The 17,936-nt window shown below is 42.6% G+C and overlaps 3 protein-coding genes across 5 annotated transcripts in view; 2 read left to right on the top strand and 1 right to left on the bottom strand.

Moving 5' to 3' along the window:
* The window catches only part of LOC121004502 (oocyte zinc finger protein XlCOF8.4-like), a 56,037-nt gene extending 54,253 nt beyond the window's left edge, over positions 1-1,784 (top strand). For all 3 annotated transcript variants that reach the window (XM_040436765.1, XM_040436763.1, XM_040436764.1), the window contains one exon: positions 512-1,784. In XM_040436765.1, the coding sequence (XP_040292699.1) occupies positions 512-1,149 (638 nt within the window). In that variant the 3' untranslated portion in view covers positions 1,150-1,784. The remainder of the gene's footprint in view (positions 1-511) is intronic.
* The window catches only part of LOC121004483 (gastrula zinc finger protein XlCGF57.1-like), a 245,584-nt gene that overhangs the window by 150,579 nt on the left and 77,069 nt on the right, over positions 1-17,936 (top strand). The window lies entirely within an intron of this gene.
* Positions 8,802-11,054, bottom strand: LOC121005763 (protein starmaker-like). Its single transcript, XM_040438529.1, has one exon. The coding sequence runs from the start codon at positions 11,052-11,054 to the stop codon at positions 8,802-8,804; it is 2,253 nt and encodes a 750-aa protein (XP_040294463.1).

A 17,936-nucleotide genomic window follows, 5' to 3' on the forward strand; every position in this document is an offset into this window, starting at 1 on the left:
CATTGTTGTGATGTGGTTATTTTTAAGGACATACTATTAATTAGTCCTTTTCTCAGAATTTATATATATAGAGAAGGCAGACATGGGGAAGCCTTCTTTAGACCCCCGTTTGCCATGTGAAGGCATTGGCACCCCACAATCTTATTCATCCATGTAGCAGTCAGGAATCGTGAGACAGATAGTGGTGACTCACAGGTCCCATTATGATTCTCCACTGAGCATTTCACTAGAAAATAGAGATTTGATATACTGGATGAATATGCTGGCTTTGAAACAAAAGTTGAAAATTACAATTGGGTAACCTGGTGGTCTAATATAATGATCTACTGGTGCTTGCTCTGAGGTCTACTGGTAAAATTATGATCTGTTTTGAAAACCATTGTCTTAGTCTAGAATTGATGTTTTTGCCTTGCCTTGCAATTTGTGTAGAAATTTTCAGATAGAAATGTTATAAAACATTAAAACATCAATATCATTTTAAGGTTAATAAAGTCAGTTTTATTCTTTGCAGATGACTGTACCAGGAGCTCAGAGGAGCATCTGAAATCCTCAGATTTCAAAACAGATGATAGTGATGATACATTCGAAGAACATGTCATTATCCTAGATATACCCTCAGCCCTTGACGACAAAGATCTATCATCTGATTCTTCACAGTCTGTTAAGCAAAACAAAGGACACAGAATAGGGGATGGGCGTCAAAGAGCTCGCTCAGAGGAGAAGCCATTTCCTTGTTCGGAATGTGGAAAAAGTTTTAAACAGAAATCCGATCTCGGGAAACATCAGAGAATTCACACAGGGGAGAAGCCATTTTCGTGTTCGGATTGTGGGAAATGTTTTATCCAGAAATCAGATCTTGTTATACATCAGAGAATTCACACAGGGGAGAAGCCATTTTCATGTGTCGAATGTAAGAAATCTTTTAAAAATAAGTCAGCTGTAGTTAGACATCAGAAAACTCACAAAGGGGAGAAGCCATTTTCGTGTTTAGAGTGTAAGAAATATTTTAGCATGAAATCTGCTCTTATTAGACACCAGAAAGGTCACTCAGGGGAAAGGCCATTTCCATGTCCAGAATGTGATAAACGCTTTAATCGGAAATCACATCTTCTCTACCATCAGAAACTTCACACAGTGGAGAAGCCCTAGAAATGTTCTCAATGAAGGAAGTGTTTTGTGCACAGATCGCAGCTTTTTTTAATCCATGAACACAGGGAATAGCCCTGTCTTTTAGGCACAGTCAGAGTAAGGTCAGGAGGAACGAAGATCATTTACAGCACTAAATGATGACTAAGAAATGTTTTTAGTTACTAATAAACGTCTTTTACCCAAAAGTAGAGTCCAGATAACCCACCTTTACGTTATTCCTGTGCTCAGAATATTTCTCATTAGTGTATATATATAACTGCATCGTAGAACGAGTACACTTCTCCTAACCAGTAGGTGCTTTCCGCATTAGGATGAGCATTCTCCTTCCTCAGGTTAACGATCACCGTGGGTAAAGACAGGGGGACAGGACAGTGACAGTAGCTGCCATAGACAGGTGATTGCTTCTGCTGCTAATGACAGAGACAGTGGTCCCCGGATGGCAATTGCATGGATTGATCAGATTGACCAGTCACAGTTGAAAATAAAAAATCATTCAAAGCACATTTTTCAGCTCCGAGCTCCTCAGTTTGGTGCTGAGAAGATCGAAGCTGTGTGACTTGATGTTTCTCCTCACAAGTTTAAGTCCCCACACCAAACCCCCATACAACCCCCTGAACCACCCATTGAGTTCTTACCTTTGGGGAGCTGTCATGTTTTTATTTTATTTTTGCTTTCTGAAAAAAATAAAAAAATAAATAATAGTATGAAAAGATATATAAAAAATATAGTTAGTAGCTTTGTAGGATATATAGACACAAACCTCTGTAAAGGCAAGTGTACCCCCTTCTGCACTGATGTTTCAGGCGCTGGTTTTTATTTGTCAGGAAATACAAAAAGAAAATATAGTTAGTAGTACTGGTTCAGATACGATTAGTATAGTTTTACGTAAGTTTACATACATAAACGGTTCGATCTGAGTCTGATGCATTGTAGATTGAGTCTAGTTTCAACTTACGATGGGTCAGGAAAGACCATTGTATGGTGAGGGACCACTGTATATATATGCACACAGACCAACCATAAAGACGTGTGAACCTTTCCTGCAGTTCAGGTGATTTATTTTTTTCTCTTTTGCCACAAAAACATAAAACTTTCTCTTACTATGCTCAAACAGCTGTATTGAGTAGAGGAGGTTTACTCCGTCTTGTGTTCGGAGCCCCCACGTAGATAGAGCAGACAATCATTTGGTTGCCCCCGAATATGTTTTAATCCCAAAGTCCTGAATATACTTCTACCCCAGGAAAAAAAAATGGATACCACCGGGTACAAGGAATTGGAATTGTTTTCAAAGTTTTTTCCCAGATGATTTAATAAACCTGATGGTCACAACTCATACCTCATTTACACGTCAAACGATATGCACCTGTTCTGTGCTTGGAGACACTCCTGGTTTTGGCTCACAATCACTGATGGAAATCATTGACCAAAACACTGATGTGTGAATGAGGCCTTATTATGAAAGAGCCTAGATGTGGCATCCCACTAATGTTACAGAAAGGAGAAAATTTTGGGAGGTTCCTACTTAATATGGAAACCCAAAATATGGTCCTACTGGTTAACCAATGTATTGTATGATATTCCAATGTACAGGGCTGTAAGGGTGAGAATCCGCTTTGAAGCAATGCTAAAATTTCTTGATAATAGCGACAATGGGTGACATCACCAACGGCAGATTATTTAAAATCAGGCCACTACTACTCATTTTAGTGAGGCATACACCCCAGAATAGAATACTGCCACCGACGAATCACTTGTACTGTTCAAAGGGAGGCTGTGTTTTTGGCATTCTATGCCAAGAGCGAAATACAGAATCCAAATTTACAAGCTCTGTGAGTGAGAGTGGGTATGCTCACAGATTCCGTATATATGAGGGAAAAGACTCCCAAATCTAACCCCCCTTTCGCCCAGAATGTTCCACTACCCTCAGTATGAGGCCAGAATTATTTGGGACCTTGTATGCCTCCTGGTAGGTAAAGGTTATCATATTTATGTTGACAATTTCTATTCTAGTGTTCATGTTCTAGTGTTTGAAATAGGAACACTGAGTTGTGGTACAATAAAGAGAAATATAAGGGGCCTCCCCAAAAAAATCGGGTGGACTAAAAATTGAGGCCTGGCAAAAACAGGACCTTGTGATGACAACAAAGATGTTTTCCTCCTTCATGCAGACAGCAGCATCCCAGTTCCTGTAAGAGGAAGTCCCCAAACCTGTGTGTATATAGGAATACATCGAAAACATGGGAGGGTTGAATCTAGCTGCTCAAATGTAACAGCCATGCAGCACTTAATACAAACAGCGCTGTACAAGTCTTTTATAATTTACCGGAAAACAAAGATCTTGAACACCTGAAATAAGTAATTAAAGGGGTTGTCTGATTTCAGCAAACAGCATTTATTATGTAAAAGAAGTGAATACAAGACACTTACTAATGTATTGTTATTATCCATATTGCTTCCTTTGCTGGGTAGAATTATTTTTCCAATACATTATACACTGCTTGTTTCCATGGTTACGGCCACCCTGCAATCCATCAGTAGTGGCCGTGCTTGCACACTATAGGAAAAAGCACCAGCCTATGTGTGGTCCCATGGTCCCGGTCACCAGAGAGGCCGACGCTTTTTCCTACAGTGTGCAAGCACGACCACCACTGCTGGACTGCAGGGTGGTCATAACCATGGAAATGAGCAGTGTATAATGTTATGGAAAGATAAATACAGCCAGCAAAGGAAGCAATATGCAGAATCACCATACATTAGTAAGTGCCTTGTATTACCTTCTCTACATGATAAATGCCATTTACAGAAGTCAGACAACCCCTTTAAAGGGTTTATCCCATGAGTAATGTAAAAAATGAAAATCAGACATCATATAGTACATGATAACCCCTTTCTAACAAAGCTAGAACCAGCCCTGTACCTCACATGGATCCAGAGATCTCCCCATTCATTGCTCTGCTAGATTTATATCAAGCTGACAGCTCAGGGGAGTGTATTTTCTGCTGCAGCTCAGGAGGCGTGTCTCAGCTCTCCCTATCACAGCTCAGGGGCGTGTCTCAGCTCTCCCTATCACAGCTCAGGAGGCGTGTCTCAGCTCTCCCTATCACAGCTCAGGGGGCGTGTCTCAGCTCTCCTTATCACGGCTCAGGATGAAACTGAGCATGTGCGGCCTTCTCAGTGAACAGGTAAAAGAAATAAGAAAAAACAAACAGCAGGTGGCGCTCTACAGATACATTTTATTGAATAGCTCAGTGGCTATGCAAAATTTTTAATTACATGCAATGACAAAAGTATTAAGATCCAGGTGCTGGTTTGAAAATTGTGGAATATTTTTCATGAGACAACCTCTTTAAGTAATATTCTATTGCAGTGAGGCCAGTAGAAGGGTAGCTCTTTTGAACTGAAAAAAAGCCAACAGCCCTACAAAAAAATGTTATGTTTGTTACAAAAGCGGAATTAGAAAAGATGCGGATTATCAGTGGGACACTTGTCGGGAAAGCCGGGGTTGCACATCAAATACTTTTTGTTCTTACCATTCTTCTCAAGTAGTAATTATTTTTCTCTAATTTTTGAAAATCCCATTTGCCATTTCCATAAAGACAGACACATTACCAGATTTCCATTAAAAGATCGCTCATTGGACCATTACAATTACACCTCTGTCGTACAGTGGATTATATGTAATATATACTGTTCCTATTTTTTTATCTGACTCTTCTTTACTAATTGTCTTTGTTACTGGTTTCATTCTTTTCTGTTATTAGGTATTAAATATTTTCTTAGGTCGGCAGTGTGTGCCCTTTCTTCCTTTATCTCTCTCATTCCAAAAGTAACCCACAGCGTTACAACCTAAAATAAAACATTCCACGAAAACCATTTTCTATGTGTTTTATGCTCTGCCGCTTCAGAACAGCTGCCAATAGTGCCTGGAATTCATCTGAGCCCAAAATGCCTTGAGGCATTTTCTGCTCTCCTAAAATTTTAGCTAAAACCCCCCCGATATGATCGACATAATCGCCATATACCTAAATAAATATCTTCAGGGTTTTCAAAATGGATTCACTTTGCAGGGCGTTTTTGCCAGTTCAGATTCTCTGCAAGTGTGGATTGGGACTATAAGTCATTCAAGCTCCTCTACCATGTGGCATAACAGATTTCGGCATTTAGGAAAAATTGGGGGTTGCCTTCTGTGTGATTCCTATAAGTGATGCATTTTTGAAAAAAATGTCAAATGTTATTTTTTACACTAGCTATTTCTACAACAAAATTGTTTAAACTACTGACTAAACCCCTAGGTGAATTATTTAAAGGCTTTCATTTCCAAAATGGGGTCACTCTTTGGGACATTATACTGGTTCTTTATGGGCTCTGCAAATGTGACATGGCACCCATAGACCATGTGTGAAAAACCAATCTCCAGATTACAAATGGTGATCTATCCATTCTGAGCCTTGTTGTAAAACAACAGATGGTGGCTGCACCTGGGGTATTGCTGTACCCGGGAGAACACATTTAAAAAATTATGGGGTGGCAGAAGCTGGACTCAAAATATTGGGCACTGAATTGGCATAGTTGTGGAAAATGAGCAATTTTCACTCTGCACTCTCCACGGGTCAAAAAACTAACTACACCCCTAGAGGAACTCCTTGAGGAGTTTAGTTTCCAACATTGGATCCCTTCTTGGGAGATTCCACTGTATTAGTTCCTTAGGGGCCCTGCAAATGCAACATCTGTGCAAAATCTGTGCTCAAAAAACCAAATGGTGGACCTTCCCTTCAGAGACCTGCTGTGTGCCCAAACAGCAATTTATGACCACATAACGGATATTATCGAACTCGGGAGAAACAGCATTATGTGGTGCTTTTTCTCTTATAATCGATTGTGAAAATGAAAAAATATATATCTAAACTACATATTATTGAAAAAAATATTTTTTCATTTTCACAGCCAAATTCTAATAAATTCTAAGAAACGTGTGGTCAACATGGTCACAACTAGTGACAAATTGACTTTGATCCGAATTTTGGGCAAAAATTTGATTCCCCGCGAAGCCAAATTTCCTCATGCTTCGTGGTAACGAATCTATTTTTTCTGAAATGACGTTAAAAAAAATGCTCCATATTTGCCTCATCCATTTGCGCGCGAAGAAGCAGTCGAGTGGGGTTACGTATGACATCACCACGCCGGTGCGCTGGTCGGGTGCGGTGACGTCATTAACCCCTGAAAGGCCAAAAATGTTGCTTCATTTGCCACGATCAGCGATAAATGCAGCATCTGAGGGGTTCAATCGTCATTGTTCCCGCTACATGCAAAGGAATGCGCTTCTTGACCAAGTAATATGTCGCGAATCGAATTTCTTTGTGAAATTCAGCGAAGCAGCCGAATTGAATTTTTCATAACTTCGTTATACTCTAGTCACAACCCTCCCAAGATGACTTTCTTAAGGGGTGTCATTTATGAGGTGTTTCTTCTGTTGGGGCACCTCAAGGCCTCTGCTAACCTAACTTGGCTCCTGAAAAACATTGTAATAAAAAGAAGACCCCCAAAAGGCACTCCTTCATTTCTGCAGCTTATGCTGGGGTCAAGTAACACACTAGGCCCACGTCTGGGATATTTCTATAAACTACAGAACCAAGGTAATATATTTTAAGTTACATCCCCTGTTAAATGTGAGGTGTTACAAAAATGAATGGATTAAATTGGAAAATTTGCAACAAATAAAATTTTTTTTTACATTTCAACCTCATTCTGCTTTATAGGCTATGAACTCCTTTGGGGGCAATTTTTGGTTTTTATTATAAATTTACTGCCCCTTTCTCTGTAAAGCCTAAAAAACTTTCCGTAAATTTAGGATTTTTCAAATATAGAAAAACAAAAAAATTGGACCAAAATTGACCAGTAACATTGAGTAAATGTGTTATGAAAAATGCCATCTCACAATCACTTGGATATTTAAAAGCTTTCCAAAAGTTATTACCACAAACGACACATTTGAAAAATGGGGCTGCAACTTTGAGGTCAGAACTGTCTGTCTCCTCAAGGGCTTAACGCTTTACCGACATCCCCAGTACATGTACAGTGCATGTGGGGTCTTTAAAGATGGGGGCATTAATGTCTGCGCCTAGTGAGAACGCCGATAGCAGACATTTAACTCATCAGATGCCATTGTCAAAAGTGACTCGGAAGGGATCCTCCACGTGGCAATCGGGGGAGCCATTCATTGGTTGGGAAAGGCAGGAGCCTACTGGAGGCTCTAATGCCTATCACAGGTATATTCCAATGTAGGCCTGCAGGTCGAAGCACTACATTGGAATATACTGAATTTGAGGAATGTCGAAAGTATAGATACTAAAGGGAAAATTCAATTTAGGAAGCATCCATGATGCTTTCTCCTCCCATCCCAGTGATCACCAGATAAAGGGGCTACGTGTTCAGTTCAGCTTTGCATTTAGGTCCCAGAAGATGTATCCACACCATAACATGGGCTACTATGTCGGCTTCAGCTGATTGAAAACTCTGCAATAAAAAAGTGAAGTCATTAAAATTCCCCCCAAAGGTCCTAATAAGGGGCACATTGTGTAAAATAAAAATTAATTTAAAAAAAAGGCAGCTTTCAGCCCTGCCCCCAGCGATTATGAACTACCTACCCCATGTATAAAAACAACCATAAGTGAAAAGGAATGTTAGTTGCATATTTTTTCCCCTTTTTACTACATTTCCTTAGCTTTAAAAAATAAACACAATGGGGGAGCAGAGCGGGTGCACCATGTCAAATGGGTTTTCCAAGACTTCACCCGCTGATCATCTGTTTTGAGAAGGCACTGGCAGCGCCAGGTTCCTGTCAGCGCCACAGCCTTCGCTTTGCTCACCAAGCACAGCGCCCTACATGGAATAGTGGCTGTACTTGGTATCAGACTTCCGACTGTTCACTTCAACGAGGCTGAGCGGCGCCTAGGCCATGTGACCAATCAGCTGCTCCACAGGGGTCCGGTGGTAAATGATCTCCTGCATTCAACTGTATCGCCATCCTCAGGACAGTGAACTGTAGTGGGGGTGGCAGTATTTTGTGCTGCACAGTGATGTTTGGTTCTGCTATACTATGGTATCGCTGGCCCTGCCTAGTTCTCTTGTCCCTGCCTACTTGTGTTGACCCTGTCTTCTGTCAGTTTGGACCAGCTGACAACATGGGGCCACTTTTACTTTTTTTTTCCCAAGGACACTTAAAATTCCCAGTCAGCCTCTGGCTTCAGCAACAGGTTACTGATAATAGCGTAAGCTCTGTGCATTTGTATCCAGTAAATCCTCGCATATGTCTGGCATCTATTCCTTGTGTAGACGGTTCTTGTCAGCATTCTTGCCAAGTTCTTGTTTCTGAATCTTGTAAATTGTAGTTAGCTTTTTTTCTGTTTCTTACTTTGGTCATGTTTGCTCAGTTTTAGTTTCTTGTCTCTGGGACCTGGTGTCCTCCTACTGTTGCCATAGGGTCGGTATTGTAGATGAGGGATTTACTTTAATACAGATATCTCAGAGACAATGAGGGTCAGTGGTGTTTGGTTTGACAGTCAGTGTTTAGGAATAGATCTAGGGAAAGAATTAGGGACATCTGGAGTAAGATTCAGATTTTCCATTTGTTCTCCTTTTTTATCTTCCTCTGTCTACATTATTACCTGATTGTCCTCGTCATCTGTCTGCTTCATTACCTGATTGTCCTCATCATCTGTCTGCTTTATTACCTGATTGTGCTCATCATCTGTCTGCTTCATTACCTGATTGTCCTCGTCATCTGTCTGCTTCATTACCTGATTGTCCTCATCATCTGTCTGCTTTATTACCTGATTGTGCTCATCATCTGTCTGCTTCATTACCTGATTGTCCTCATCATCTGTCTGCTTCATTACCTGATTGTCCTCATCATCTGTCTGCTTCATTACCTGACTGTGCTCATCATCTGTCTGCTTCATTACCTGATTGTCCTCGTCATCTGTCTGCTTCATTACCTGACTGTGCTCATCATCTGTCTGCTTCATTACCTGATTGTCCTCATCATCTGTCTGCTTCATTACCTGATTGTGCTCATCATCTGTCTGCTTCATTACCTGATTGTCCTCATCATCTGTCTGCTTCATTACCTGACTGTGCTCATCATCTGTCTGCTTCATTACCTGATTGTCCTCGTCATCTGTCTGCTTCATTACCTGACTGTGCTCATCATCTGTCTGCTTCATTACCTGATTGTCCTCATCATCTGTCTGCTTCATTACCTGATTGTCCTCGTCATCTGTCTGCTTCATTACCTGATTGTCCTCATCATCTGTCTGCTTCATTACCTGATTGTCCTCATCATCTGTCTGCTTCATTACCTGACTGTGCTCATCATCTGTCTGCTTCATTACCTGATTGTCCTCGTCATCTGTCTGCTTCATTACCTGACTGTCCTCATCATCTGTCTGCTTCATTACCTGACTGTCCTCATCATCTGTCTGCTTCATTACCTGATTGTCCTCATCATCTGTCTGCTTCATTACCTGATTGTGCTCATCATCTGTCTGCTTCATTACCTGACTGTGCTCATCATCTGTCTGCTTCATTACCTGATTGTCCTCATCATCTGTCTGCTTCATTACCTGATTGTCCTCGTCATCTGTCTGCTTCATTACCTGATTGTCCTCATCATCTTTCTGCTTCATTACCTGATTGTCCTCATCATCTTTCTGCTTCATTACCTGATTGTCCTCATCATCTGTCTGCTTCATTACCTGACTGTGCTCATCATCTGTCTGCTTCATTACCTGATTGTCCTCATCATCTGTCTGCTTCATTACCTGACTGTGCTCATCATCTGTCTGCTTCATTACCTGATTGTCCTCGTCATCTGTCTGCTTCATTACCTGACTGTGCTCATCATCTGTCTGCTTCATTACCTGATTGTCCTCATCATCTGTCTGCTTCATTACCTGATTGTCCTCATCATCTGTCTGCTTCATTACCTGATTGTCCTCATCATCTGTCTGCTTCATTACCTGATTGTCCTCATCATCTGTCTGCTTCATTACCTGATTGTCCTCATCATCTGTCTGCTTCATTACCTGACTGTGCTCATCATCTGTCTGCTTCATTACCTGATTGTCCTCGTCATCTGTCTGCTTCATTACCTGACTGTCCTCATCATCTGTCTGCTTCATTACCTGACTGTCCTCATCATCTGTCTGCTTCATTACCTGATTGTCCTCATCATCTGTCTGCTTCATTACCTGATTGTGCTCATCATCTGTCTGCTTCATTACCTGACTGTGCTCATCATCTGTCTGCTTCATTACCTGATTGTCCTCATCATCTGTCTGCTTCATTACCTGATTGTCCTCATCATCTGTCTGCTTCATTACCTGATTGTCCTCGTCATCTGTCTGCTTCATTACCTGATTATCCTCATCATCTTTCTGCTTCATTACCTGATTGTCCTCATCATCTTTCTGCTTCATTACCTGATTGTCCTCATCATCTGTCTGCTTCATTACCTGATTGTGCTCATCATCTGTCTGCTTCATTACCTGATTGTCCTCATCATCTGTCTGCTTCATTACCTGATTGTGCTCATCATCTGTCTGCTTCATTACCTGACTGTGCTCATCATCTGTCTGCTTCATTACCTGATTGTCCTCATCATCTGTCTGCTTCATTACCTGATTGTCCTCATCATCTGTCTGCTTCATTACCTGATTGTCCTCGTCATCTGTCTGCTTCATTACCTGATTGTCCTCATCATCTTTCTGCTTCATTACCTGATTGTCCTCATCATCTTTCTGCTTCATTACCTGATTGTCCTCATCATCTGTCTGCTTCATTACCTGATTGTGCTCATCATCTGTCTGCTTCATTACCTGATTGTCCTCATCATCTTTCTGCTTCATTACCTGATTGTGCTCATTAGAGCTGAGCAAATTTCTAAAAAATTCAATTCGGTCGGTTTGCCAAATTTTCCAAAAAGATTTGATTGAATCTGAATTTATTGGTGGTGATTCTCGTATATAGCGGACTCGGGTCCAGGAGACTGACCGCTAACAACTCCAGCTGCCACGCGACTCTCATCACTATTTAAGCACCCCTGGTTTGCTGGTCAAGACATTACTACTAGCTGACACTGGGAGCTGAGGCCTCTCGAAGTGACCCCTTCTGCCACGGCCCCCTTACTGTGCTGCTACTTCTGCCTGCGAAAGAAACATTTTGGCCACTGCCCGTTCCCTTTGAAGGGCCTGTCACCTGTCTGTCTGACATACTGAAAAATAAAAGAAATAAATTAAAATAATACACCCCAGAAAAGGCTGTAGTACAATGTAACTTCACCACAGAACGGCAATTAAGACGTATGCTTTTCCCTATTAACCCCCTAAAAAAATATAACCATCAAAATTCACCGCAAAACGGCTAATAAGACGTACGTATATTTCCTATTAATACACCCCGTAAATGGCTGTAGTACAATGTAACTTCACAGCTGAACGGCAAATTAAGACATAGCCTTTTTCCTATTAATAAACCCACCCAAAAATATATAACAATTAAAATTCACCGCAGAACGGCTAAAAAGATGGGGGTGGGGGAGAGCTGATGGCACTGGGGGGGGAATGAAGGGTGTTGGGGACTGACGGCAGGGGGTCTGATGAGGTTTTATAAAGGAAAACAGTCCATTAATTCATTTTTTCCTATTAGAGTACTCGATTAATCGTAAAAAATAATCGATAGAATACTCAATTTCTAAAATAATCGTTTACTGCAGCACTAGTTATACAGGTTGTTCTTACTGTAAGTCCTAGAAATATCTGAGAACTGAAGAGATATCATTAGTACCTGGGAAACTTGTGGAGCTATTTGCACAATCACAGAAAGTGAGAAGATAAGCTTTTGTGCTATCCTCAAATTATCTTGTGACACTGCCACCTGTACAAGGGCGGCCTATATCAGGCAGTAAATATCCAGTCAGTTCTTGTAGCTGAAAAAATAGGCAAGTGTAAAGATTTGAGAGAATTTGACAAGGACTAAGTTGTGATGTGGTATGCTCTTGGTATTCGGTGGTTAGTACATACCAAAAGTGATCCAAGAAAGGACAAAAGGAGTCCTCTTTGCTCTGCACTGATGAGGAACAGTCACCCTGAAACAGCTGTCTGCAGATGAGATGCTGGCCTTTTTATTATCCAAGTCATGTCTCAAGACCCTTTTAACAGTCAAATTAACATTGGAAAAACCCTCCCAAAAATTTAACTTTTTTTATTGTAGATTTTTTATGTGTGTCTGCAGTAAATCCTGTTGGCGCACAACTCCGGGGGCACAAGTACATTTTAATCCCTTAGTGACAATTCATTTTAGCCTTAAGGACCAATAATATTTCCCCCCTTTGTATTCCAGCAGTCATAACTTTTACATTTTTTCTTCTAAATTCTTTTTTTTATTTTGCGGAATTAGTTGTAGGTTTTTTAGGAACAATTTTTGGGTATGGATAGCGTATTAAAAAAATGTTATTTTATTTTTGGGAGAAAAGATTTAAAAAAAACAGCAATTTTAACATTATTTTGTGGAATTTATTTATGGCGTTCACTGTGTGGTAAAAATAACATAACTTTATTATGTGGTCCGTACAATGATAATAATGCCACATTTATATCTATTTTTACTATTTTTCCTTTCCTCCTGCAGGCTGTCAGCTCCCCAACTGCTTCCCCTCCTCCAGACTGCAAGGGACAGGGGTTGCCTGCTTTAGATGCTCATATCTCTGGTTTAGTAGCAGCTACAGATATGGGATTTGTATTGGCATTCCAAGCTTTCAAACAATGCCAGAATGACAGCAATATCTTCAGTACATGGGAAGATATCACTGTTAGAAATCGGGATACATCGAATGCAGCTTAAAGTGAAAGTAAAAGCAGGTTTTACCCTTAATTATTCCCGACTCGAATTCTAACAGTGATATCTCCTGCTTATCTTGAGCTAATGCTGTCATTGCATGAAAGCTAGGAATGCTAGCTTTCAAACAAGACCAGGCCCTTGCTACCAATCGGGAGATACAAGCAGCTAAAGCAGGCCCCCCCCCCCTCTCAACTTCTGCCCAAGCCCAGCTCCAGCAGAACAGTTAGGCTAGGGCTACATGGCTACAGTTGTCACACAAAAGTCGCGCAACAATTTTTATAATGGTAGTCAATGGTGTCACACTGCGACATGCACATTTTTGTGCAATTGACACCATCGACTACCATTGTAAAAAATGTTGCGTCACACACAGTTTTTGTCACGCAACACGTGTCGCCGCGTAGCCCTAGCCTTAAATACTTTTCCCAGAGCCAGAGCTGAGCTCCAGCAAAACAGGTGGTTAAAAGGTCGAAGACTGACTTCTAGGATATCTGCCTTATATCTGTTGGCATTAGGGGCGGAGCTTGTTAGGAGCTCATTTGCATACATTCTTCCCAGAATTCCAGAGGAGGTTTCCTGGCCTATAAGTCTCCATAAGGAGATATTGTATTCCTCGAAGCCAAAAAAGGACAATAACCAGTGACCTGGTCCTGAGGGGCCTTGGGAGTCTTCTCTGGGATCTCACCCCATATGTCGTCCATTCTCCACCACCTTTCCCTCTTCTGCTAGCTCCCCTGTGTAAGAATGAAACCTTCTCCCGGTCCTGGCTCTATCAGGACGTGTTCACACCAGGCAGAGGAGATGGGACTGCTTATCGGTTCCATGTTTCTGCAGGATTTACATGGATTTCTGCAAACCTCATTCAGATGAGCAGAACAGTCACGCAACAAACCTGCCGTGTGTACACACACCCGTATACTCCAGAGCTGTATTCACAATTCTGCTGTGAAAACAAATCTTTACAGGAAGGTGAGGAAGGGCTTTTGGGACATGTTGGTTCCACACAGCAGAGGAGGAATTGTTCTGAACGGAAGATGGGGAGGAGAGGGTCAGGAACATGAAGTTGTAGACAGCAGGAGGGACCTCCAGAACCAGAGAGAGGATCGGGAGAGGGAAAGAAAAGGGCCACAGGAAATAAGATATAGCTTCCATTACATCATCTGCAGTACTGGAAGAGAAGTGATCGTTACACACACAGCTCGGCTACATGCACATTTCAGATACATGCACATTATATATGACGCTCCTCTATATGCATGTCACACACTCAGCTCTGCCATATACAGCTCCCTAGGCTCATGTCACACAAATACAGCCCTGCTGCATTCACATACCGCACTACTATACATACATCACACACAGCTCTGCTACATACATCACACACACACAGTCTGCTACATACACATCACACAAAGACAGCTCTGCTACATACACGTCACACAGAGACAGCTCCGCTACATAATCACACAGAGACAGCTCTGCTACATACACATCACACAGAGACAGCTCTGCTACATACACATCACACAGAGACAGCTCTGCTACATACACATCACACAGAGTCAGCTCTGCTACATACACGTCACACAGAGACAGCTCTGCTACATACACGTCACACAGAGACAGCTCTGCTACATACACGTCACACAGAGACAGCTCTGCTACATACACGTCACACAGAGTCAGCTCTGCTACATACACGTCACACAGAGACAGCTCTGCTACATACACATCACACAGAGACAGCCTGCTACATACACATCACACAGAGACAGCTCCGCTACATACACATCACACAGAGACAGCTCCGCTACATACACATCACACAGAGACAGCTCCGCTACATACACATCACACAGAGACAGCTCTGCTACATACACATCACACAGAGACAGCTCTGCCATATACACATCACACAGAGACAGCTCTGCTACATACACATCACACAGAGACAGCTCCGCTACATACACATCACACAGAGACAGCTCCGCTACATACACATCACACAGAGACAGCTCCGCTACATACACATCACACAGAGACAGCTCCGATACATACACATCACACAGAGACAGCTCCGATACATACACATCACACAGAGACAGCTCCGCTACATACACATCACACAGAGACAGCTCCGCTACATACACATCACACAGAGACAGCTCCGCTACATACACATCACACAGAGACAGCTCCGCTACATACACATCACACAGAGACAGCTCCGCTACATACACATCACACAGAGACAGCTCCGCTACATACACATCACACAGAGACAGCTCCGCTACATACACATCACACAGAGACAGCTCTGCCATATACACATCACACAGAGACAGCTCCGCTACATACACATCACACAGAGACAGCTCTGCTACATACACATCACACAGAGACAGCTCTGCTACACACACATCACACAGAGACAGCTCCGCTACATACACATCACACAGAGACAGCTCCGCTACATACACATCACACAGACAGCTCTGCCATATACACATCACACAGAGACAGCTCTGCTACATACACATCACACAGAGACAGCTCCGCTACATACACATCACACAGAGACAGCTCTGCTACATACACATCACACAGAGACAGCTCCGCTACATACACATCACACAGAGACAGCTCCGCTACATACACATCACACAGAGACAGCTCTGCTACATACACATCACACAGAGACAGCTCCGCTACATACACATCACACAGAGACAGCTCTGCTACATACACATCACACAGAGACAGCTCTGCTACATACACATCACACAGAGACAGCTCCGCTACATACACATCACACAGAGACAGCTCTCCTACATTCATACCGTCCCTCATGGGACACATAAACTTCAGGTTATCCAAAACGGATCACAACCAGCAGAGCAGCACTTGGTCATGTGATCCCTGACTCCTCCTACACATTATCACATGGACATGACATCATCACAGGTCCTTTACCTCCCTCCAGTAGCACAGCCTGAAGCCTGACTCCTCCCACACATGGTCACACGGTCATGACATCACCACAGGTCCTTTACCTCCTCCAGCAGCACAGCCTGGAGCCTGACTCCTCCCACACACAGTCACATGACCATCACATCATGAAAGGTCCTTTAGCCCACTAGTCTCCCCCATCCATGTAGTGTCCAGCGGTGCAGGTGGAGGTATGTGTACAGTCACCGCCATCCTCTGTCAGGATTACTGGCGTTGTTCTCTTTAACCTCTTTAGAACCAGTTTAGTTTTAAGGACCCCCCGCCCCTTAATTTTTCCCCCTTGTATTCCAAGAGCCATAACTTTATGGGGGAAAGGAACAATTGTAACCTGTGTCTTTGTGTTTCAGACGTCTCCTTCTGTCCTATGGGTCGGTACGGATCTGGTGATCCCAAATGTGTCCATTGCATGTATTATGCCCTATGTGTAGCCAGGTGAGGTTTAGTTTTTTGTGAGGAAAGTCCTGTTTTTGAGAAAACTATTTTGTCATACGTAATGATTATTTATTAAGGCCGTTCCCAGGAGGAATAAAGGGGTCGTCTCACGTCAGCCAATGGCATTTATCATGTAGAAGGAGTTAATACAAGGCACTTACTAATGTATTGTGATCGTCCATATTGCTTCCTTTGCTGGCTTCATGTTTCCATCACATGATACACTGCTCGTTTCCATGGTTACGACCACCCTGCAGTCCATCAGTGGTGGTCGTGCTTGCACACTATAGGAAAAAGCAGTAGCCCATGTGCGCTCCCATGGTCCCGGACACCAGAGAGGCCGGCGCTTTTTCCTATAGTGTGTAAGCACGACCACCACTGATGTAACCATGTAACCATGGAAATGAGCCATGTATAATGTGATGGAAACATGAATCCAGCAAAGGAGGCAATATGGACAATCACAATACATTAGTAAGTGCCTTGTAATAACTTTCTCTACTTTGTAAAGTGAGAGAGCCGCTTTAATATCTGATCGGTGGGGGTCCGACTCCTCTGCTGTTTGAAGGGGCTGCGGCACTATCGAAGCTTAGTGACGCGTTATCCATTCGATCGCAGCTGTGCGTAGTATTGCAGCTCAGCCCCTTTCATTGGTCGGACCCCTACCAATCAGAAAATCATGACCTATCTTAAGAAACACCTAGAAAACCACTTTAACTATTCAGATTTTTATGGGAAATTGTTCTCTGTGCACTGTGTGAACAGACGCGTGGATTTATGGATTTTTGCAATTGTGGTGATACCGATGAGGCTACTTTCACACTCGCGTTTGGTGCGGATCCGTTCAGATAATACAACCGTCTGCATCTGTTCTGAACGGATCCGCTTGTATTATCTGTAACATAGCCAGGGCGAATCCGTCTTGAACCCCATTGTCAATGGGGACGGATCCGTTTTCTGTTGTGTAAGTGAAAACCGTCCCCATTGACTTGCATTGTGTGCCAGGACGGATCCGTTTTCTATTGTCCCCATTGACTTGCATTGGGTGCCAGGACGGATCCGTTTTCTATTGTCCCCATTGACTTGCATTGGGTGCCAGGACGGATCCGTTTTCTATTGTCCCCATTGACTTGCATTGGGTGCCAGGACGGATCAGTTTTCTATTGTCCCCATTGACTTGCATTGGGTGCCAGGACGGATCCGTTTTCTATTGTCCCCATTGACTTGCATTGTGTGCCAGGACGGATCCGTTTTCTATTGTCCCCATTGACTTGCATTGGGTGCCAGGACGGATCCGTTTTCTATTGTCCCCATTGACTTGCATTGGGTGCCAGGACGGATCCGTTTTCTATTGTCCCCATTGACTTGCATTGGGTGCCAGGACGGATCCGTTTTCTATTGTCCCCATTGACTTGCATTGGGTGCCAGGACGGATCCGTTTGGCTCAGTTT

The sequence above is a fragment of the Bufo bufo genome, chromosome 6, assembly GCF_905171765.1.
Source record: "Bufo bufo chromosome 6, aBufBuf1.1, whole genome shotgun sequence".
Taxonomy (NCBI): domain Eukaryota; kingdom Metazoa; phylum Chordata; class Amphibia; order Anura; family Bufonidae; genus Bufo; species Bufo bufo.

Bases quoted from the DNA above. Each gene is read 5' to 3' on its own strand.
- LOC121005763 (XM_040438529.1), bottom strand. From the start codon at position 11,054: ATGAAGCAGAAAGATGATGAGGACAATCAGGTAATGAAGCAGACAGAT.